General features: G+C 36.7%; 1 protein-coding gene across 1 annotated transcript; it reads right to left on the reverse strand.

Annotated features, from left to right (window-relative positions):
* Positions 1-279: 279 nt before the first annotated feature.
* Positions 280-24,813, reverse strand: HSPH1 (heat shock 105kDa/110kDa protein 1). The gene is made up of 18 exons (XM_008591988.1): positions 24,534-24,813; positions 21,894-21,951; positions 18,932-19,072; positions 18,143-18,265; positions 16,732-16,831; positions 15,509-15,642; positions 14,815-15,059; positions 13,536-13,764; positions 12,048-12,154; positions 11,665-11,798; positions 9,557-9,765; positions 7,780-7,911; positions 5,153-5,290; positions 4,158-4,283; positions 2,841-2,948; positions 2,620-2,739; positions 2,097-2,258; positions 280-1,175 (listed from the first exon to the last, which is right to left on the reverse strand). Exons 1-18 carry the CDS (start codon positions 24,638-24,640, stop codon positions 969-971), a joined length of 2,580 nt encoding a protein of 859 aa, XP_008590210.1. The 5' UTR covers positions 24,641-24,813; the 3' UTR covers positions 280-968.
* Positions 24,814-24,837: the final 24 nt, after the last annotated feature.

Below are 24,837 nucleotides of genomic sequence, written 5' to 3' on the forward strand. Positions count from 1 at the left end.
TACAGGTAAGAGTCATGGAGGATATGCAACAAAATGTTAACCATGTTTTTTTCTTGGTGGTATAATTTTAAATTATATTCACTTTCTATTTAAAAATGTTTTAATATAATAAACATATACTATTTTTCCCTCAGGAGAAAGCTACATGAAGAGAGAGCATATATAAACTGAAGCAAAAAAGGAAAACTGGATTTTCACACTAAGTAACTTCATTTCTGCTACAATAATTCATAATCCTCTCCCCCAATCCCCTTTTTAGATTAGTGACAAAACCAACAGTTTAGAAATGACACAGATGAACTTTATTTTAAAGCTCATAAGAGTTGTCACCCTCAGTTACAACAGGTCCGACACCTCTTCCATTTCACACCTTCACATGACAACGTACTGTACAGTGAGACAACTTAAAAGTTTTTGTTCTGCATGCTGCTAACACATTTCACTAGCTTTTGTTTTACTCATTGAATTCTTAATATGAAAGCAAGAAGTCATATTATATTGGACAGAATTGATTTTAGAAAGCCCTTATGAAATCAGACTTAGTCTTGTTTACAAACATCCACACCCACACACATGCTGAGATAGAGAGCAAAATGCAAGAAAACTACCTTGGCGGGAACAAATGCTTAAAGATTTAATCACAGCCCTCTTGAACAAGCAGTACAGTTTGGTTTCTTCCTCCAAAAGACAAAATTCAGTTTCATCCTCAGTGATGCAAATGGTAATACTGCACAGAAGCTTAGTATGAATTCACAATTCCACAGGAATCTGAAAGTTACCAAGGCAATTTTCCCTTTTAGGATCATAAAGACTACAGACTTAAGCATTTTTCTTTTTCCATATAATACACAAATTTTCTAGACATCCTTAAAAAAGAAAATATAAATTAGTCTCAGTATGTTATGTAGAGTCACATACTATGGCAAAAATATTTTATTAATTGAAGGAACAAGCCAATTTAATGTTATCTAATCCAAGTCCATATTAACAGAACTCTTCTCATTCGGGTAACATTCACCATTCTGATGTGGAAGTTCAGCACCAAAATTATTTTTGCCTTCTAAATCTTCTTCCTTTTTATCAACATTTGGCCCATTTGGAGTTCTTTCCAGTTTGGGTGATTCGATTTTTGGTTTGGGTTGTGTTACAACGGGTTCACAAGCATTGTTCAATTCCTAAGGAAAAAACAAACTAGTCATCAGATTAATTCAGATCCACCTACTTTATTTTCAACTACTTCCCTAAATACCTGACCAAATATTTTTCCAACAACTCCAATTATACATCACAGAATTCATTTCTCCAAAACCATAGCTTGCAGCCTGATCAAAAGAGAAGGAAAGACTCTTCTATGCTGTGTCGGGGACTTGCTATGTACTTTTTATATTACCTCATTTAATCCTTATGACAATATTAAAAGGTAGGAATTATGATTTTCTAGTTCATGGAAGAGGAAAATGGTCCAAAGAGGTTAAGTAACTTCAAGATCAGGAAAACTAGTGAGCCAAGAGCTGGAATTCAAGTCTACAGCTTTAAACCTGAAAGCAGCTCAAAAGGCCCACTTTTCCTTAACCTTCATTGTGTTTGAAAATCATTCCAGACAGAAAGCACTTCCTTGGTTTTCTTCTCAACTTCCTTCAAGCCTCACACACACTCAGCAAGGCCTCCCTGCTAAAATTCCAACTTGGGTCTACTCCACAACCCAGAATTTTCTAACCCTTTTCTACCCGACTTTATTTTTCCCCACAGCACTTAACACCATCAGATATACGAACAGGGACTTATTTATCATTGGTCTCCTTCTCACCAAAATGGGAGTTCCACAGGGGCAGGGACTTTACACTGTACTCTGATTAACCCCGAGAGCAACAGGGGCTCAATGAATGTTTTTGTCAAACCAAATGAATTAATGAAGAAATGGAAATTTAACAAACTTATGAGGCCTTTATTTTGTGATATCAAAAATGAACTAAGGAAAACTAGTCTTAGGATGAGGTAAAAGGTTTATAGGAAAAATGGCTATGTTTAAGGTTCAAATGACTACAACTTGAATCCATAAGAGAACCCAGTAGTAAGCATGAGACAGTAACACTCACCTTAATTTTTGCTTTAATTTCCTGAGCACGTACAACTGGATCCTGATCAAGACTCTTTTTAGCCTGAGCATTCATGACATTATTCATCCACTCCATCACTTCATTAACAGACTTTTCAACCTTTTTCATTTCGGACTCGTCAATATGGTTATACTTCTCATCCTAAACAGAGAAACCACAGCCATTCTATAGCATTGAATATTTAACAGTAACACCTAATCTGACCCAACTTTCTATGAAGTTCAAATCTACAAGTGGTCTCAAATACCAAAATTTGCAGAAGGGAGGTTGGGGGAGGGATAGGTTGGGTAAAGGGCATAAAGAAAAACCATGATTTGTAATAATATGCTTATACTAAACAATAATAAAAAAACAAACATTTATGCCCAACAATAACAAAAAACACCAAAATTTCCCACTTAAGACTATTAACTTACAGAGAAGATTTCTCAGCTTAAATGTTAGCTTATTAAATTCTAGGCTAACTTTCTCACCACAAGTATGTACAGAAAGACTGACTGACCTTATTTCTGAAGTCGGCTGCTATCTTGGCATAGTGCTGCAGCCTCTGCCCTAGTTCTTCGAACATTTTTGGCCGTTCCTCAGCTTCTTGAAACCGGACCTTAACTGGAGTGCCGATTTTCTAAAACAAAATGCAGTAAATTAATAGCTGCTATGATTATATTTTAAATGTCTGTCATTTAAAACATACGTACCACTTTTTAGAAGGAGAGAAGGGCTTACCATTAACTCTTCCAACTTGTCAACATATGCTTGCTTAGCTTGGTCCTCTCCTTCTTCATAGAGCCAGTCTTCAGTCTCTGTGAGGAGTCTCAAAAAATTTTCATGATCCTTTATATGAAACAAGATTAGTGGCAATTTTACTTCAGAAGTTTTCACAACAAAACAGGCATTCTCAGAAGTGCTAAACACTAGGTTCCTAATCTTATCTAAGAAGTCATTCGGATTAGCTGGACTCTCTTCACTGAAAGATATTAAGGAACAATAAACACTCTACTATTTATGAACTCCATACAATTCTTTATGAGGGACTGATAGGTATTCTTTGGCTTCTGTCACACAGTGACATTTGAGAATTTTTCACAAACTGCCCGTATTGACTTATAATAGAAGCCCAACTTTAGACAATCTGCATACACTGAGATGTGTTTATGGAACAGAAATTATCTTCCTGCTCTCCAAAACAGCTAGGTCTTGACTGGTAACTTTCTACCCCCTCCCACAAATATTGAAAGGGAAGCTATACAGGTTGGCAATGCAATCACTGAACAAATGAAAAAAATCATTCCTAAGCAATTCATGTAAGGTATGTACTTCTACTCCAGCCTGGCTGGGTCATCCCTACTTCAGAATCTCAAACATAAGAAACCAGGACATGCCAGGGCCCAGCTAAGAAGTGAACTCTATTACAAGGCAGCCCAAGGACTTTAGGACTAAAACAGACTCCTAACTTAAGTTTAAATGACCTTTAATTTCAGAATTAATCCCTAAACCATACTAGATTTCCATCTCACCAATTTTTTTCCAAGTCCCATCTTGCACAGGTGTGCTTCTGGAATTTACTCAGAGCTATATTCACTGGGAGTCAAGAAAAGGATTAGGAGGAATAATGGTGCTTGATAAATTCTGGAATGATTGGATGAACAAGTCTTATGGGATAAAACAATGATTAAAAGCTACCAAGGGAGCAACATCATTTAAAAAGTCTGACATCTTTGAAAGCAAGGATTTTCTCTTATTTATCTTTCCAGCCCCCATAACTGTGATGCCATAGACTCTGAGTAAACGTTTGATAGGTCCTCTTTTCTGGGTGGTAAAAACAAAGCTCTACTGGGGTAAACTACAATAAAATAAAACTGCTCATCACTTGCAAGCCTCTCTCTCCAAGACTTTGTTTACATAATTTCTATCTTCAAATTGTTTTCAAGAAGTTCAAGTTACATAATCTAGTAGAGGCTTAAATGTCAAATGTGGTACTAAACACTTCGTATGAAAATGTCTATAAAGTAATAAAAACAAAGCTCTAAAACATAAACATACCTGCTCACATATAAATTTTTCATATGGTCCACAGAGCTTGTCCCTAAACTCATACACATATTCCTCCACTGCATTTTTAGCATCATTTCTTTCTTTTTCCAATTTATCCTGCATTATCATCTTACCCTGTCAGGAAACAAAAAAGGTTACTCTAGTCTTCTAATAACTCAAACTAAACTTTAACTATTTAGACTCTGATATAAAAAAAATAAAAATCAATGGTCATACAAAACAAATTAGTGTTGTTAGTTCCAATTCATACCTCATAAAACTCTTCCTACAAACCCTATAAAGTTTCATTTTCTAAATACACATGCTGATGTTGTTTATTTTTTAACATTATATAATAAATTACATAGCTTTCACATTTCAAATTTAATACTAAGTAAAAAACAAATCAACCCACTGATTAAATATAATTTTGTTTTCCTATATGTAGTTACAGGGTTGTCTGATACTGCAATTAATACTGTGCCCATGTATATGATCACACTACTTCGCCACCATGTTTTTAAATCAAAGAAATAAACAGACTATAATTCATTGTTAAATAAATTTCTAAACACAATGTTCCCTCTCAGTAAAGCAAAGCTGAACCGTAACGTAATAACTTCGTATAGCATACATTATACGAAGTTATACGATTTCAGACTACAAAAAGCACAATGTGTCTTCATAGGAATGTTTAGTGTAGCCTGAGATTCCAACTGTATTGTGCTCTATGCTAGGATATACTGGCATCCAATTTCTTCACAAAAACTTAGGAAATCAATTTTATACCAAGCAGAACAATCTATGTATGGCATAGATCTCTCTAGTAAGGACACAAAACGCAATTAAAAAATTAAAACGCATTAACTTTGGCTTCATCTATCCCTAAAACTTACAAAACTTGGGATATGGGAAAGAGTTATAGTCATTTATCTATTACAAATGTGGGTAACAGGGCCAAGCAACTAAATATATTCCAAAATAAAATATTTTATTTTACCTACCTCTGTCTCAATATACATGTTAAGAAGGTCTTTTCCTAACTGCCAGACCAAGTTGGCTTCAATAGGTAGCTCAACATTCACCACCTTTATTTTGGGTTTTTTAGCTTCTGGAGGCTGGTCAACTTTCTTTTCATTTGCCTTGGGAAGAGGGGGAAAAAAAAAAAAAAAAAAAAAAAATTCTTAAACAATCCTTAAAAAACAAAAAATTTCCCTATCATACTTACTACTGACTCAGGCAAAAATAAAATCCCTAAAATCATAAAGTTGGAAGAGCTTAAGAGATCATCTAATTCCCAATGTCCCTTTTAAATCGAGACTGTATGCCTTACCTTCCTTCAGGAATTCACCAGGTTATTTTTCTCTTCTCATATTAAACTAAACTTCTCCTGCTAAGCTTTTCTGCATAGGTCTTTACTCTCTAGTCCTTTTCAGCATGTTTATGAATCCCAGGAGTCACAATGTCATAATTATTATATTACCCACATCTTTAAATTGGAGTCTAGAATCTAACAGTCCACCCAAGATACTCTAACCAATGTGAGACATGTTAAGATCGACTCAATTCCTGTAACATATACTATAGTCTCTATATCCCAGTGTTACGCCTGCTTTAATCATAATTAGCACTACAGTGACTGCCTTTAAAATTTCCTACTGAAGTTGGAGATTATACACACACACGTGCGCGTGCATTATTCCTGCTATCTGCCTTTGAGTAATAGTTCTCATAAGCAACTCTGTGAGGTAAAAAGAGAGAAACGAGTCGCAAAGTAGCAAACGGAATAATGTGGCAAGTGCCAATAGTTTACTGTTAGTTTTCAAAATATGTAAATACAGGGCTAAAAGAGTATATTCCCTGGCCTATAATTTTCCAAGCCTTTTTTTATGTATTTCCATTTCTGCAGGTTCCTACTAGCACAAATGGCAAAGAACACAATTGAAAAGACTCAGTTGTATGACAGATAAGATGATAACCAAAGTGGATAACATGCATCCTGACCGGCTAGGATGGTAAAACAGGAAGAGACTAGCCTGTGAAGCACACAATCACTGCCAAAGGACAACTCTAGGGAGTTATAAAGGACGTTAAAATTCTAAGCACTTTACCAAAGAAACTGGGACTTTCCTAAAATTATAAAGGTGGACTAAAACACGTTTCCAAGACTTAAATTTCAGTGTTCCTTAGAAATCACGTATCTATCAAGTGCTGTATATTGTGTCACTATGGATGATCTAAGCAGTCAGCCTGCAGTCTCTGTCTTCTTCCTTCTAGTGTATGTGAGAAGCCGCCACTATATCATGCATGCTCTGATGGCATGATCCACAAGAGACAAAAATGAATTAGATGATACCTACAGCTAGCAAGACACATAGTGCAACAGATACTGAGGAACGAATGCATTACAGTACACGCATGGCAGTTAAGTCAAGATCAGACTACCCGGGAATACAAAATTAAATCAACCACTGACAAAACCAATACCACAAAATGGCATTCGAACATGGAACAGATGAGAAACCCTCCAAAAGGGTGTATGGTAAGCTCCATATGGCTTGAGAATAGCGGTCCCACCTACAACTAAGAACACAATATTCTACCCAATGTCATGTTCTAGACAGGTATGAGACTACCAGCACAAACAAGTCAATGCTCACTCTAAGTCAAGGGGAGTGATGTTGAAATTAAGCAGCTATTTCCCCAAATAACCACCATCATCATACAATTTCTAACAGGAGAAAAAAGAAGGCAGTTTTCAGAAAAATTTGAGCCAGGATCTATAGCTTACTTTAGAAACCCCACAGGATAAATCAGGGAATGGGGAAATTAAGAATTGGAAACTTTTACTCAGTATAAAATCTATTTTGACCCCAGTAAACAATTCTGTGATTTGCCTGGGGGTACAGAACTCTACCCCTCAGGATGTGAGAGAAATATCAAACTACCAACAAGTTAATCATTTACATGCAACTTGCACAGAGACTGAAGTTCTGCAAAGCACAGGGTGATTCTGAAGTAGCAATGGCAACTTTTCAATATCCATCTGACCACAAATTTTACAGGTTTGATTAGAAGCTGTCATTTTGCAAGGGACACAGAACCACTATTTAATTTAGCTTCCAATACCTACTGTGGAAGCAAGGCAAAAGAATAATTACTTTGAAATGCAATCTGATTATTACTAGACCATCATAATTTATTTACTTAAATTTGACAGATGAATTGAGAGGAGAAGAAAGTTTATTAGACTCCTATAGCCCATGTATTTATCATCCAATTAATTCAAGTGAAAACTAATCACACAGCACTGGGATGTATCTATTTCCGCCTCTGGCATTAACAGATCCTCTGCCCTTTAGAAGACAACAACTGCCATTATGCATTAGTCTCTTGTTACTTGCAGTGGCAGTTAATCAAAAGAGGCTTTCAGGTCTGAAGCAGGATTATTCAATCCCTTGGTTGAGGCTGAGTACCTCTCTAAATGGTTTTAGTTGAAAAACACATAGAAACTTAGAAAAAAAATCCTACAGAAAATGGTGCTTGTTCTTGAAACTGCAGATTTAATGACATCATTAATGATTACATGTTGCAACATTGTCTAATGGAATAAACTAGAAGAGTCACTCACTTTGTCAGCATCTGGGATTTTGTTTTCTTCTGAGGTAAGTTCAGATGAAGGGGGAGACTGTGAGGTTTGTTGACCATCAGTTTGTACCTGGGGCTGTGTTCCAGCTTCACTGTTGTCTTGCTGGATATTTTTCTGAAATGAAAGCCCAGGCACAAAGGATGTAGAGAGCAGGTGTACTTGTATAAATTTAAAAAGTTATAGGGCACCGAAGACAGTACACTCCATTTATGAAATCTCAATAGGTGGGGAGAAAAGGTACTGGATAAAAGCAAAATGACACAAAATACTTGAAAACTTCTTAGAAATTTTAAACCTGAAAGAAATTCTTTGAATGACAAAAGTTAATATAGTTAAATCAAATAAGTAAGCATTTGATTGATGCGGTAACAATCAAGAACGATCCTTTAAGAAACTTTCACCTAACCTTGTACAGATACAAATTCTCAAAAGCAGAGGAAACAGGTTACTAATCCAGGTCTCTTTCCCAGAACAAGCTTCCTAAACCTAATTTCACCAGCAGCCATCATGCACCTCGACATTATCTCCATTTCAATCTACCACAGTTACATAAAATGGCCAACTACCATTCATTCAAGGGGTCATCATTTCAGCTTATAGATACTTACTACTCTGTTCCCACTTTCTTTTTATGATCCTGTTACTTATAACTTAAAAGACCTCAGGACACAGAATAAATGCTATGATCCTGATTAAAAATTTGGTAAGGAAAAAGGAAAATGAACCCCAAAAGTTCTCATTTTTTTTTTCTTTTAATCCTCCATCCCCAATAAATCAGTGCTTGCTATGATCTTTTCCCATCTTTGGGAGACGCCTGAAACATTCTAAATTAACTACTTTCTTCCCACCCTGAAGTCTCTCATTTTTTTCTTTCAAAGCTTCAAGATTCTATGGCAGACACTGCAGCATTTACAAGGCAGGCATTCCTGATATCCAGAAGGTACTAAGAGATTGAGAAAGTTTACATGGTACTGGTCATTTAACTCATTACATTTAAGAGTTTTTCTAGAGAGTAAAAGTAAGGTTCAGAATGTTAATTTCCTTAACAGTTCTAGAAATGGTAACAGTGACCACTGGATACCACACTTTCTCACACCTTAACTAAAACACTACAATGCCTGCCTCTTTGTTTAAGCTATTTCTGATTATTCCCCAGAAATAAACTGTAATGACTGTAATACTTTTAGTTTCCTAAAACTCTGTTGACCACATAGAATTAGCACACATGCTAACAGAAGTCTAAACTGAGATGATGAAAATAACAACTCTTACTAAACTCTATGCAGACATTTAGCTTTCTTCCTCCCACAACATAGAAAACCATATAAATAAAAACAGGTTCTGAAATACCAAAGCCAATTTTGCCATACAATTAAAAACAAAAAATAAAAACTATCTTTAATTTGGTAGATATTTCACCAAACAGATTCTGTAGTAATCTTAAAAATTTTTTTACCCCATCAGTCAACTCTTGACTTCTCAATATGTGGTCTATATATTTTTTTAAAAACAAAAACTTTTACCTATTCTAATTAAATTGTCATACCCTAGTTACAGATGGAATTTAGGCACGCGATTCACTAAATTCCAGGCTGTACATTACCATTAACTGGCAAATGCTATTACCATTACCCAAAATTTTGATCAAAATTATTTATGAAGAAAAATATTTATTTTAACCCTTCCCTACCCTTCTCTTGTAGCTCAGAATTAAGTCAACTTTATATATACAAACATAAAGGTTTATCCACAAACTCACATCAGTGTCTGGGTTTTCTGGTGGTTTCTGATTTGAACACTCCATGTCTGCTTCAACAGAAGACATGTCATTCTCCTCAGTTGGGACTTTCTCCACCATAGATGCTGTGGAGATGGTAAAAATGCCATGGGTGTTGACTCTTACTTTGACTTTTACTCTAGATTTTTCTCCATCTTTCTGTGCAGAAACATTCTGAACTATGAAGCGACCTAGAACAAAACAAAAAAAGTTTAGAATTAAATCTAAATCTCTGTAAAGAAAACAGGTATATAACGCCCCAAAATATACTTATAAGTATACTTGAAATATTTGGGATTAGTCTAGTATGCCATAAAAACTTTCAAAGGCAAAGGCACTCTTGTAGCTGTTTTATTTAACACTAGGCAGACACTGTGTGTAAGACACTGATGACATGCCGTCCCTGCCTCCTCCTATCCTGTTTCTCCAGATGGGTAAGCACAAACTAGACATAAAAATCTAGTATAAGGCAGATGATAAAATTCTGAATTTTAATCCTACGATCTTTTAGGGAATATTGTTTTTCTGACTGAATAATCAAAACATTCTGCTGTTTTAAATAGGTGAGGTGAACCAAACCTTTATGAAAGCCTGCTATTATTATGTGTAATAGAGTGGTTCCAGAGCATTACTGAGTAAAGGTTAAGAGTGCAAACTTTAACCCAGGCTATCTGGGCTTGAATCCTGCCTGTGCAACCTGCTATAAGTTACCAAATTTATCTTTACTTCTAAAGATTAAGTTAGTAAGCTTTACAGTGAGTGCTTACTTGCAAGTGCTAAGTATTGGTTATCTCCCCCAATAGTGTTGTTATTTCAGAGTCAACTAAACCAAAAGTATTTTGAACCTATTATGTGCAAAGCACTATATGGGATTTAACAGCCTTGTGTATAAAGAGCTGTCTGAAGAAACACACAGAAAATTACAGATTTTATTACCAGGTCCCTGAAAGATGATGAAATACGCCTTGACTGTTAAATCATTAGTTCAGGAAATAAGTGCCAAAAGATCCATTTAAAGAAACAGCCATAAAGAGCTGTCTGAAGAAACACACAGAAAATTACAGATTTTATTACCAGGTCCCTGAAAGATGATGAAATACACCTTGACTGTTAAATCATTAGTTCAGGAAATAAGTGCCAAAAGATCCATTTAAAGAAACAGCATTTACTCTGGGTATCCAAGAAGACTCACAGGAGAGTGGGATGTAAGATGGCTCTTGAAGCATGTGCAAATTTTTCATGTTTTTTGACAAACATGAAAAATTAGGTGCCATGCTAAAGAGTTTGGGTTTTATTTTCTGCACAGTGGGGAATTAATGCACAAAATCCAACCTATTGAAACCTTACAGTTTATATGTAATGATTTCTCAACACTATTTTCCTAACAATAAGTTCATGAAAACTGTTTTCAAAACAAAACAAAAAAACTCTGGGTCAGGATATTTCAGTGTTACAGTAATAAGAAAGAAAACACAACTGGCCAGGATTGACTCCTTCCAGTGACTTCTGTATAAAAAGGTGTGGGGCAAGGATGAGTCCTGAAAAGACCTAACAATATTGGCAAATTTAACCTGCAGTCTAGGAAAGAGTTACTACGGGTAAAAAGTAGATGTAGACAGACAGTGTCAATTGTACCAAAGAAAAATGCACCAAAAAGATGTACCTTTAGAAAAGATTATAAAACAAAGGTATATTTGAGAAGTAGTTTCACAATGGTCTCTAACACAGGTTTTAAATCAGAGGGAACACATCCTGCAAATAAATTTCACCTAGACAAAATGTTAACATTAAAAGTAGGTGATAATCCTTTAAGTACAGGCTACATCAGAATAGGATAATGTGTTCTTAAATAGATACAGTATACTTGGAAGTAAGAGCAGAACTAACAAGTCATTTCGTCTCTATTGGCCAGTTTACTCATCAATAACATGAAGAGATTTTTCCACCACCATTATTTTAAATGAAAACTGTCACATGGAATTATGTTCCACTCAATATTGCTAAGGACAGGAAAAATTTAAGTTTATATACTGAATGATAAGCCAAGTCTTTTAACCAAAAGAGCAAAATATACACAATTAATTACTTACCTATTTTTGCTTCTGGATATGGAACTCCTTGAGGATCAGAATAGAAAGCTTCAAGCTCAAAAGGCCCACTTCTCAAGAAGGTGAGAACTTTAGAGAAAGGAGCAGCATGGTTTCGACTAAACACTTCATGAACACTAGAGAGAATAAAGGAAAATGCATTCAGCAGATTAAGTATTTAAGCTTACCGTGCTAGACAAATAGGAGAAAGACATTCTAAAATCTTTACTGATTCTATCTAACTATATAAAATACCAAAATGAGAGAAATAGATTTGATCACTGAAAGATCCCAAGTAGGTTAATCTTTCCATCATAAAAGTCATTTATTAGTTTTTCTTCTTCATATTAAAATACAGTATCTGAAAGTTATTTTCTGCTACATACCCTTCAGTATCTTCTGAATCATGATTCCAGACCAGAGATATTGGAAAAGGAACTGCATCTGTGACAGAAAATTCTCTAACTTTAAATGCCGGGGAAAGGATTGCACACTTTAAAAAAAAAAAAAAAAATCATCATAAGCACATTAATAATTTACACTCATCTTTTAATGTAAAACTCAATTCTAATGGGATGGGCAGGTTTAAACTCAATTTCAGAACTGCTTACACTATATGTCATCTTAAGCATAAAGAATTCATTTACCACCTAAATACTATTCCAATTGCTAGATATGAAGACAAATTATACAGTGTCTCTTCGATAGCAACTGTTAATTACTGGTAAATTTCACAGGGGCTTATGAAAAAAAGCACTAAGCTTTACAGAAATGCCCTACTGAGAGCAGATTCGATTACAAGTTATATCACCTTTAAATATATATATACAGCCACAAACAGCTCTGGCCACACTGCTTTTCAAATGTCTAAGAAACTGAAAAGGGTAAACTCAGAATGTACGTATTTTCAAGTAATTCTGTGAACGAAGAAAGCAATGGTAAATTTAAATTTGGGAAGACAACACCCAGCAGACAGGTGGAAGGTTCATATTTGGACAGGGCACATAAAAATGACTAAATTCAACGGACCAAATTAATTAGTATAGGATAGAGGCCGAAATTAGCTCTACTTATGAAAAAGTTATAAACTTCCAACACTCTGAGGAATTAGAAAGACAGTTAAGTAGGAAAAACAAAAACAAAACCTCATAAAACATGATGGATTGTAACGACAAAACGAATTATCATTAATACTGTAATTGATATGTATATACTCTAACTCAATAGTCATTCTAAATAACTTTGTCTACAAAATCTCATTTATATTAAATGAAGCGTTTAGATCAAAATTTAAACATGTTAACTTGAAACTTTAATTAAAATGATTTAGACCTTATTTTACTATAATATCCTAAATATAAACTAATATTTTATTTTTTACCAATAACTTCTAGATCTTCATGCTTCTGGGCTGCACTCTCATTTGATAAGCATTAAAATCAATTTGGGAATAGGGGAGGGTTATCTATTTTATAAAATCATTTTTTATCTAATACTCTTACCCCTGTAAACTTTCCCTTAAATCAGTTCCTTATGATACCAGATTACCAATCTAATTTCCTATGTGCTCTGTAACTGTCACCACCACACAGCTAATTAGTGCTTTGCAGCTGTTTTCTAAGATTCCCTTAGAATCATATGTTTCTAACTCCCAGTCTGAGAAACACCAGCTCAGTAGTTCTTTTAATCTACTGGATCTCCCAGATCTGAACATCCTTGTCACCCCACAACCTTATGGATTTATTTAAAAATAACTTCCTTTTGATATCTAATAAGGCGCAGGGCTCTGTTTAGTATATTAATCCACCAGGATGACATAAAGTAAAAACTGTTTAAGGAATGCACACCAAGAGAAAGCAGGGCTGAGAAAGTACCTGCAGGGCACATCCTCTGGCTACTGCTTCATCTGCATTGAGCGTTGTGCTAACATCTTTTCCAAAGAACTTGGCAATTTTTTCTTTCACAGCTGGAATTCGTGTAGTGCCTCCAACTATCTCAACAGCACTCACATCTTCTACTTTGAGCTGAGTTTGTTCCATCAATGAATAAAGGGGTACTTCTATCTTTTGCAGGAGTTCAGCACAGAGTTCCTCAAATTGTGACCTTGGCAAATAAAAGGAACACTTCAGAAAAGTTACCATACAACCAACATGTTGTCCTACTTTTTTAAAAAACAATGAGTCTTATCAACCAAATGAATTTCATTCTCCCCCCCCCCACACACACACACCCCCTGGATCCCACATGGGCCAAGTTTAACTGTACTGGAGTTTGCAACTTTTTTATTTTGGTACATACACAAAACAGGTACAGAAAGGGGATGAGAGATAACAACTACATGAGGTAATACACTAGTAAATTAGCTTGGTTTAGCCATTCCACATGCATATATACTTCAAAATATAATGAATACATACAATTGAATCTGTCACTTTTTAAAAAAATTACCAAGATTTGATCCCTGTACCAGCCAACTGCCAAATAAATAAATAAATGTTTTAAAAAGAGAAAGGGGATGGGGGAGAAAATCAGTTCTACTGGTATTACTGAAAGAAATCACTTATATATTGTTAAGATTGCCAGTTTAACTCCTAAATGTTTTATGTGATCCAATTCTCATTGCTTTCAATTCTTTATTTATTTATTTATTGGCAGCTGGCCTTCAGTTTTTATTTCCATTCACTTATCTCTGTGAAATTATTATTCAATTACTGGCCCAGAAATACTGAAGAGTAAAAAATACCACAAAGACTTCATCACGAAGTCACTTAGTGAAGATATTTTTTAAAACCCTCTTTGCAGGGGCCGGCCCGGTGGCGCACTGCTACAGTGCGCCCCTTGAGAGCGCGGCGGCGCTCCCACGGAGGGTTTGGATCCCACATACAGACCGGTTCCCGCTCACTGGCTGAGCGAGGTGCGGGCACAACACCGAGGGTTGCGATCCCGTTGCCGGACACGAAAAAAGACAAAAAGGAAAAAAAAAACCCTCTTTGCAGAAGTGCCCCTAGTTGTAAGAGTACAATGTAGCCATGCGCCATGTAGCATACAATCCTGAAGTACATCAAGATTTGCAACAGTCAGTTAGAACTGACACCTGGATTATAGTTTCATTAAGAAGTTCCATCTATTTAATCTGCAGAATTCAAGACACACCTGTTCATCTTTCCCGAAACATCTTTGTCATTCATAAAGCACTCGATATTCAGTGGTAGGTCTGTGCTGTTAGAGCTCATTAGCTTTTTCAATTTTTCACCCTCCTGATACAGACGAAGGAGTGCTCGAATTTTGGATTTTGCATCCAACTTGTACTTAGTTTTAAATTCTGCACAAAAATGTTCCACTAATTTTTCATCAAAGTTTTTTCCTCCTAAGAAAGGATCAAAAGCTGTTCCCAGTACCTAATTTAGTTAAAACAACAAATAATCTGGTTATTTTCAATCATATTTGTAACTAAAATCTTAAACACTGCTACTCAAACAATTTAATTAAGACTAACAGGCTCAAGATTTCTGTTTAAATTACAATAACATGAAATCCAAGACAGTAAGGAGAAATGTAACTCCAAAACCCAAATGGAATGCTAAATCTCTAAGATATTTTTGACTTTTAATGATTACATAGAAGATAATCTTAAAAAGCTATTTCTTCTAAGCAAGAAAACCTAAGTGTATGCTAAGACAATTACATCTTTATTAATATCAACCTTAGCAACAATTCGTCATTAACATCCTTACCTAAAATAAAACTCTTCATTACCAAGAAGAACAAGAACAGTAAAGAGGCTCAGTAGCTTCAAATCATAACTTTTAGTATGTGTTGTCACTTAAGTTTCAGTGTATGACCTTACCTTCAATTTTCCTTTGTTAAAAGCACAGGCAGAGACTTGAAAAGCTGAGTGTCCCATATCAACAAAAACTACTATCCTTGGTTTCTCGTCCAGGCTTGGGAGATCCTGCTTATAAATTCCATAATTCAGAGCAACTACAAAAAATAAATTATGTTTCAATTCTTCGATTCACATTTTCTTAGAAATTCCATTGTATATATATAACCAATACATGCAGGAAACTTGAGTACACTTGAAACAAAGGTGAACATTCCTTTTATACTTGACTTCACATTGATTCTCCTGGAATCAATAACCGTTCTCTTTCTGATTTTAGAACAAGGCTCTATCAATTTTTCGATACATGGAGAGATGTGATGAATAAAACACACATAGTGAGAATACAATGAAATGTAACCACATGTCACAAACAATATCAGACTCATTAAACAATACTTACATTTTAACCACAACCTGCTAGGAGACTGCTTATCCAAAAAAATTAAGAATTTAATATATAACTACAGCAACTACAGTTCCTACCATTTTTTAAAAAAAATCCAAGATAAATAACTGATGATTACCTTGAAGGGTAAATTTTTTCTGAACTTTGAAACCACTGTATATCTAAACATGTACACCTGAGAACATACCTTCATCAATATGCTGAAAAGGTTTTTTTCACAGGTGAACTTTTTATTCACCTCTAACCATAATAAACTAATAAAACCTCTAGGAGGAGAGAACAGTGCTGCTTTGTTTACCACTATATCCACAGCACCTAGAACAATGTGTAGCAAATAATACAAGCTTAAATCAATATTTGATGAATGATCAACTCCTAACTCTACTTCAGAAAATATAAGAAAAAATTAAACTAAATCAATACTTGCAGCCAAGATAGATGTGAAACCCAGAACTGTAAGAGATTTTGAGAAAACTTGTTTCTTAACTTTAAAAACAATATAATGAAATAAAAAGTTAAATCCAACCCACATAATTCAAAGGATTAAAAATCTATATGTAAAAGAATTTTCTAATGAAAATGATCCATAAATCTGACAAAATACCACCTTCTCATTAAACATAAGCATCTGAAGAGGTAGAGTTTTTGCTTTCAAACCTACACATTTAATGATCTGTTTTTCTACATCTACATGAAAAAGGGTTTAGTAATGGCACCCAGAATCTTAACTCTAGTTTTTATACTACATTAACTTCTACACAAAATTTTTTTTTCTTACCAGCTGTCATGTCATTCATAAGTCTTAAACAGTTTAGGCCAACAATCTGTGCAGCATCTAATACAGATCGCCTCTCAGCATCTGTGAAGAATGAGGGGACCTACAAACAAGAAAGAGAAGAATTTTAATTTATCTAGAATACAAAAACAATTAAGAATTCCTCACAAACTACTTATAATAAATTCACAGCAGTACAGGTAAGTAGGCACCTAGCCAAGTCACAAAACAGAAATAAAACTTGACACTTTCTAGCAAGTTCCTTAACTTTCAGAAACAGTAACTACTTTTGAAAAGACTGCCCCAAATTTACATATTGAAGTAATTTTTATTATAATCAAACTTCAAACTGAAATAAAAATTAACCAGGAACATTTGTGACATATTGAAAGTTACTTAAATCTACAGAAAATCTTTAAATTTAAATTAAATTCTGCTTCCAAACTAGTCTTAAATTTCTATGGACATCTGAGAATTATAATGTTAAATCAGTATATAATATTAAATATAATTAAACTACAGGTAAAGACTGCCAGAACTTAAAGATAATACACAGCTAATTCTAGCACATGCCCCTGCCCCTCAGTTTGGCTATTCACAAAGTTCAAGCATTAACAGATGATGTGGTACTTTGTATTCAGTGGACCCGTTAAGATTACAGAAACACTTTCTGGCAAAGCCTTTTGATTTTCCTAAGCGGTAGAAGAGCAAAACAACTCAAGGGCTGAAGTTTCTTATGCTGTTGACTTCTAGCTGTAATTCTTTTGATCGCCTTCTAATGCAGCATTTTAACTAGGACACTCTTCCGGTAAAAGGTATCTAACACATTCATAGAATCACTTCCCTGGGAAATACCGAAGAGAAAACTTAGAACAGTGACTTTCAAATTTATTTCCTAAGTATTTGTAGGTGCTTCAGAAAGACACATGGGCAAGAACAAAGGTATGTCTCTGCTCACCTTTCAAATTGGAACACCTCTTTCATAACTTTTCCAAAATTAGGTTAAAGGAAAACAAACAAACAAACCACCCCTGTAGCAAAGAAAACAAAAGTGGAGGAACGACTGACTTATGACTTAATTCTTTAATTTTAGCAGAGATTAATATTATTCTTTTAGCAACAGCCAGATATTCCTTTGATGGAACACCTTCTGTCTTACAAGGGCAACAGATAAAAAAAATAAAAAAACACACTGGGCCGGCCCGGTGGCGCACTGGAGAGTACACCACTTGGGAGCGCGGCAGCGCTCCCGCCAAGGGTTCAGATCCCATGTGGAGACCGGTTCCCGCTCACTGGCTGAGCGCGGTGCGGTCGCAACACCGAGGGTTGCGATCCCGTTACCGGTCAAAAAATAAAAATATAAAAAAATAAAATAAATAAAATAAAACACACTGCCTTGCTGACTTCTACTTACTGATATAACACAATCTGTTACTGGTTTCTTAAGGTTGTTTTCAGCAGTTTCCTTTAGCTTAGTCAACAACATGGCTGTTATCTGCTCCACACTAAATAGATGTTCTTCATCCATGTACATTACCTATGTTGAGGAGAAAAAATCTTTTTAAACACTGTAGTACTTTAAGCTAGATGTTAACACTGACTTCCAAATATCAGCACATACTCTCTTCTATTGTTATAGTTTCAGAAAGAAGAGAGAGGAAGGGGAAAGGGAAAAAAGAAAGAACTTATTCCCTAGAGATTTCCCCCATCCAAAGTCCTAGTCAAAACATTATAGAATGTAGTAAATTTCCACTCTAACTGAAGAGATGAATCACTGGGATAAATATTGTTGTGTGTTGATCACAAGACAGGAATGCCTCTGCTAGTTTAAAAAAAGACTTCTGGTTGTATTACACTATTGCTCTCCAACTGCAACTTGGGCTGTCTTGGAACAGATTTTGTTTGATACGTGAACACAATTAAGATTTTCTTTAAATACCATCAAATAAACCTAAATTTTACAACTGCCAAGAATTCTCAGAAGAAACACAAATAAAGTCATAGCAGTATATATTACCATTTGAATAATCTTCAAAGACAATTTAGCACATATCTACTACACTACAAAAGGAGTTGGATGAAAAAAAGAACAAAAAGCCTACCTTGTCCAACTAAGAAAATTGATTCAAATATTTGTATTTTTCTCTATAAATGAATTAAACAGTCTCCTATTAAGGAATCTAATGTTGCTCAATTATATTACCTTTATTCCAACTCCACCGTTTTTCATTGGAACCAAATCATAACTTAAGTTTTCCTTCTCCTTTTGAATGAAGGGGTCATTGAATGCTCGGCCATGAAATCTCTTGAAGTTAGACACTGTGTTGTTTGCATGAGTGATTTGCTGCAAATAAGTTTGAGATATTAAATTTTTCTCTAAATTCACCACCTACCAGTACTTAGCAATTTTCTGGTCACTGGTACAACTCAAACCAACCCTACGCATGCACATAACTTTCCACGGGGCCTGGAATTTCCCATCAATTAATAGATTTTATTTATACTTTCTTCTTCTCCTATAGAAAATGCCCGAATGTAAGCAGTGAAAGGGCACAAGAGGCAATAATATCACCAGACTTTCAAGCAGATTTCAAGATAGTGAAGCTATCCCTAAAGCTCTGAGCAAACACCCAAGAACTGTATCCCTTTATTTCATTCCTTTTCCCCCCACTAATCTTAAAAAGTTTAATATACACCCAATGAATGAATGAATAGGAAACTTAGAAGCACTACAGTCAAATTACATTTTCTGAAAAAAAGAGACAATTTTTATAGTCTAACAGATTGCGAAGTGGCCAGGATAAATATTTTATGCCAGAAAATACATGGATTGCTACTTTTCCTAGCAACATGGAATGCTAGTTATCTATTTAATGCTTAAATGTTGAAGATGCAAGCATAATTCAAAGTCTTTAAATAACAATGTTTTCAACTGCACGTGCACATTTTTGATGATATGGGAGCATAATTTTTAAAAACAAAATAGTGAACTCATTCTATCTTACACAATTGGTACACATGTCTGCACATACTTAAAACTCTCGCTCAGCTACTTTTAGCAACCCATTTATTGAAAGTGGACAGTCTCATCTCTCAAATAAACACATTAGGTTAAGCAAAAATGCTTGGTTTGAAATTTAAAACTGGAAAAAAATATGCCAAATTATTTTAAAAGATGGTGTTTTTTAATCCACTGTTTTGCTCAAGTATCTTAGGTAAATTCTGGATTAAAAAGCCCATTTGGGGCTGACCCTGTGGCTCACTTGGGAGAGTGCGGCACTGGGAGCGCCAAGGCCANGTCTCTGCTCACCTTTCAAATTGGAACACCTCTTTCATAACTTTTCCAAAATTAGGTTAAAAGAAAACAAACAAACAAACCACCCCTGTAGCAAAGAAAACAAAAGGGGAGGAACGACTGACTTATGACTTAATTCTTTAATTTTAGCAGAGATTAATATTACTCTTTTAGCAACAGCCAGATATTCCTTTGATGGAACACCTTCTGTCTTACAAGGGCAACAGAAAAAATTTTAGATCTTCTGCCTCTATTCTTTCATATACTAGAACTCTGTGCCATAAAGGCTTCTGATTGGTCTGAGCAGGCCACACTGCTCATACTGTAACTATATGTTAAGTCCATTATAGACAATCCTGGTGCAGAGCAGAACCCCAGCAGATCAAGAAGTGACCCTAGATATTTGGGAGAGCAGAATTTTAACTACCTTTTCGGCATCCAAATAAAAGATGACTTTTGTCCACTTCAAGTATTCCTTGATTATGTAACTAGCAATTATCAACTGAAGAGAGAGGGCTTTGCTAGTACCAAAAATCTAGGTTTTTGTCACTACTGGTAGTTTAAAACTTCTAATGTGCTGGGGTTATCAACTGAGGATAGAATTCTTCCACATGTGAAAAGCTCCCACGTTAAGTATACGACTTCAGGCTATCTGATAGTGCAGCAACTAACTGTATTAGAACACCCACAGATGTAACCAGTCTGTATTTTCAAAAAGCCCCCAGGAGATTTCAATCTACACCTCCAGTCAAGAATCTTAGCAGCTTCTAGCTAAAAATACTACTCAAACCCACTTTGAAATCCTCCAGAACACTATGTTAGAACAGTAAGAATTTTGAACTCTAGAAACAGAAAAGCTTTCACACATTTGATACTTAAGACTAACATAAAGAAGGCAAATTAGGAGGGCCCGTTAGCTCAGCTGGTTACAGTGAGAAGGTATAATGCCAAGGTCAAGGGTTTGAATCCCCATACAGGCCAGATGTCCCTTCCCCCATCCCCCCAAAAAAAGGCCACTTAAAATAAAACACACCAGGGCCGGCCTGGTGGCGCACTGCTACAGTGCGCCGCTTGGGAGCATGGTGGCGCTCCCNGTGAAGTTATTAGCTTGAAAATACCAGAACAGTTTACTATTTTCTTTTTTCCACAATCTAGTTCTTTTAAAGGGAAGACTACAGCTTGGCAGCACTACTCTTCAAACAGTATGGAATTTAAGCAAATTTATATCCTAAAATTCTTTATGATTCTAAAACTGAGAGAAGCATGTCTAGTAGTCTACAGGCCAGATCTGGGCCTCAACTGATTTTCCTCACATAACCACAAAGATACAAGAGAACTGTAGGTGTGGGCTATCAATTTCCTAAAATGCACATTCAGACCAGCCACATTTCAAGTGCTCAACAGCCACATGTAGCAAATGGCACCCACAGTAGCCAGCACAGGTCTGGGAAAAAAGTTCTCGTCCTACCTTAATTACTAAGTAACCTGGAAACACTTTTATATACGAACTTCTTAGAAGTTCCTTTTATAAAAGAAATCTTTAACACTTAAACGAGTATCAAGAGAAATGTGAGAAGAAAATTCTTTAAGTGTTGCAATAATTTTTAAAAAATAGATAAATTAAAATATAGCAATGTTACTAAAAATAAAGTTTGGCAGATCAGAAAGTTAGAGTGGATCTCATTCAATAAAAAAAGAAAGAAGGAACAGAAGGGGAAAAAACAATCTAAGGGTTCACAAAGAATATCTGAATTACATTTTTAAAACTCAAATAGAAAAGCTTAGACACTTCACTCTTGTTTCTCTTGAAATTTTCCTTTTAAAACCGCTCTCCCTTAAAAAGTGATCAGAATTCTCTCAAAGAACGTACCTGATTTTTGGCTGCAACTCCAATTGTTCTGTTTTTTGATCCAAACGATATGACTGATCTAGAAGAAGTACACACCGAATGTTTTAAAAATGTGAAAAAGTGTAAATGTGGATATTTTAAATGGACAAGAGGAAAATTCTAATATAAATTTCCTACCCATGGTGTTGGGGGACACACAAGTACAGCACAGACTTGGAGTCTACGGCTTTTACAAGATACCCAAAGTGGGTTCCACTTAATGCTGCTCTGAGAATCCAATCCAGGTGGCAGTCCTACTGTCCCAAAAAAGTCGATTCATGGCTCAGGGGACATTTCCCAATACCTCAAGTACGACTGTTCAGGTCCCCAATTTTTAGGAAGTGAACATTAATCTAAAAATGCCTTGAATAGTTAAAGGGTATTATTAACGTGACCCTGTACATATGACTAACAAAAAATATGGTGTAACTCTCTCCATCATAAACTCTGTACAAATCTAAATATCATTGTCTTACCTATTTTGGTCCTGATATATCATCTGCCTCTTTAGGAATCAAAAGTTCTTATGTAAACCCAAGCCAAGTGAATCTGAGTTATGCCTCCGGAGTTTGAAGAGCACAAAAAAGGTTCTTATCTGGAAGATTCTATTTGAAAAGGCCAAGAAAAATGATGCAGAACAAGTACCGGAGCAGAAGGGAATATAAATGTTGAGGGATTTTAAATCATCTTTGAAGAGATGAAAAGTGATTTATAACTGTGAGACAGCCTTCTCAGCAATAGAAATGGAATGCACAGTATCACAGAGAAACCAAAAAAAAAAGTCTTTTAAGGAGTAGGTAAGCGGATTAGGTTTTGAATTAGAGTAGTGATCTTATTTCGGACTAGAGTTACTCCTATCCGGGCAGGTAGGAGTAACGGTAAATGAGATAAGCAAAATGGGAATATACAGAGAGCATTAAATACTAGGCTAAATGAAGTTTAAATTTGCTATAACACAAATATCCTGGACCTACATTATCTAAGCAGGTGCTAATCATACAGCACCCCAAAAGCCAAGGAAATGTCCGGGCACAGGCTAGGCCTTTACCATACGGTCCAAAACAGTATCATTCTGAGCTCAGAGTTAACTGTATATTACCAGTATGGATCTACTCATTTTCCAAGGGCAGAGTCAAATTAACTGTACTAAACAGGAATTAATAGTAGCCAACGCAACTGAATCAACCATCTAGTGTAACAAACACAATAAGGGGCACTCCAATATTGCCCTCAGTTTATGTTTTTCTGAGCCATACCTGTCGTGTTTAGTTTCATGCAGTGGTTACTACGTCCACATAACACTATTTTTTTCCTCCTCTCCTTTGAATAGCTTTTATTGGATGAAAGAGAACAAAGATGCAAACTGCATGTAGGCACTAAAGCCTGAAATACTGTCTTCTTTCCTACCAAACAACAATTACAGAGCCCTTAGCACAGACTACAGATTTGCAAAGAGGTAGATGCATGGGTTACTCAGTGAATAACAGTTTTCCCAACGTTACTAGCATCGTCAAATTTCTGCTTATTTTCGGATTTGCCACCCACTTTTATCAATGTTCGTCTGCACGCAAATAACTATAAGCCCAGTCATTTTACCCTCCGGTTCGATATTTTCATTCTACACTTTTCATCTCAGTGCATTTGAAACAAAAAGTCATGCCTACAGTAATTTCCTTTAGAAGTAAGCAGTTGTTTTCATCAATGCACATACACGTGTTTGTATAGTCTTTTCAGAAAATAACCCCCCTCAAAAGTTGCTTTTTAAATGTTGGCTTTGCCCACCCCATGCCTCTGTAGAATATAACATTTAATTCAGTGACAAGAGCCACCCTCTTGTAGAGTTCTAACACAAAAGTATGCAATTTGTATTGTCTCCTTTATTTACACTGTGCGAAACAGAGAAATAAAAACGTCTAGGATTCCTCATACAATGACCAAAAAAGGACGTTTACATCTTTTGAAAATGACCCTGGGCACTAGGAATACATTAGCAACCAAGAGTGGGAAACAAGAGGTGGAGTAATCTTTCATAGGAGTGATACTGTGGTCGCTAACAACAGTTCGCTTGCTTACTGGACAAGCAGCCACATACAGGCTCTGGAAGCTTCTAGTTCATTTCGAAGATGTGCAATGCGGAAGGAAAAGCTCGGCAGCTCCGGCTCTGCGGTGCGCAAAGATGTGCGCGGAGAGAGGCGGACAAGCCGGGGGCGGCTCAGCCAGCTCAGAGAAGCCGGCTGGGGAAACGGGGGCGGCCGCGGAAGGCGCAGGCTGCCGCCTGCCAAGGAAAGGAAGCGAAGTCGCGGGCTCTGCCGCAGCCCGGCCCCCGGTAGGAAGCCCGCCCAAAGTGACGACCCTGGATGACTCGACCCCCTCCCCGACTCCTCCTGTCCCCGGGAATCCTCGAGCCACCCCTCCCCCACTCGTGGCAGCAAGCCCCCACCCCTCGTCTTGGGCAAGGTCCTGCCCAGCCGGGCCGCGGGTCCCCAGCCCCCACACCGCCTCCACTAGTCGCGGTGGCCGGTAGCCAGCCCGCGAGCCTAAGGTCCCCACGCTCTCCAGGACCCAGAGCCTCCCCGGCCCCCCCCCCCGCACGCTCCTACTTACGGGGTGGCTCCTACTTACGGGGTGCACCGGTCGCTGAACTCGTTGGCGATGGTCTCGATGCCCCCGGCCCGGGCCACCGCTATGTAGCAGCTCTGCGAGCCCACGTCCAGCCCCACCACCGACATGGCCGGCTCGCGGTCTCCTCGGTTCTGCGTCTGGGTCCTCCGGCCAACGCTTCCTGCCCCGGCCGCGCACGGCTCCGGCCAGCGGAGTCCGACCGCCTCTCTGCCACTGGGACGTGCACACGGACAGTCGGCCTGTCAGCAGCCTCCGGCTTCCCGGAGACAGCGGCGACTCACGGGAGGAATCCCGGGAGAAAGCA

The sequence above is a fragment of the Galeopterus variegatus genome, unplaced genomic scaffold, assembly GCF_000696425.1.
Source record: "Galeopterus variegatus unplaced genomic scaffold, G_variegatus-3.0.2 Scaffold7473, whole genome shotgun sequence".
In the NCBI taxonomy this organism is placed as follows: domain Eukaryota; kingdom Metazoa; phylum Chordata; class Mammalia; order Dermoptera; family Cynocephalidae; genus Galeopterus; species Galeopterus variegatus.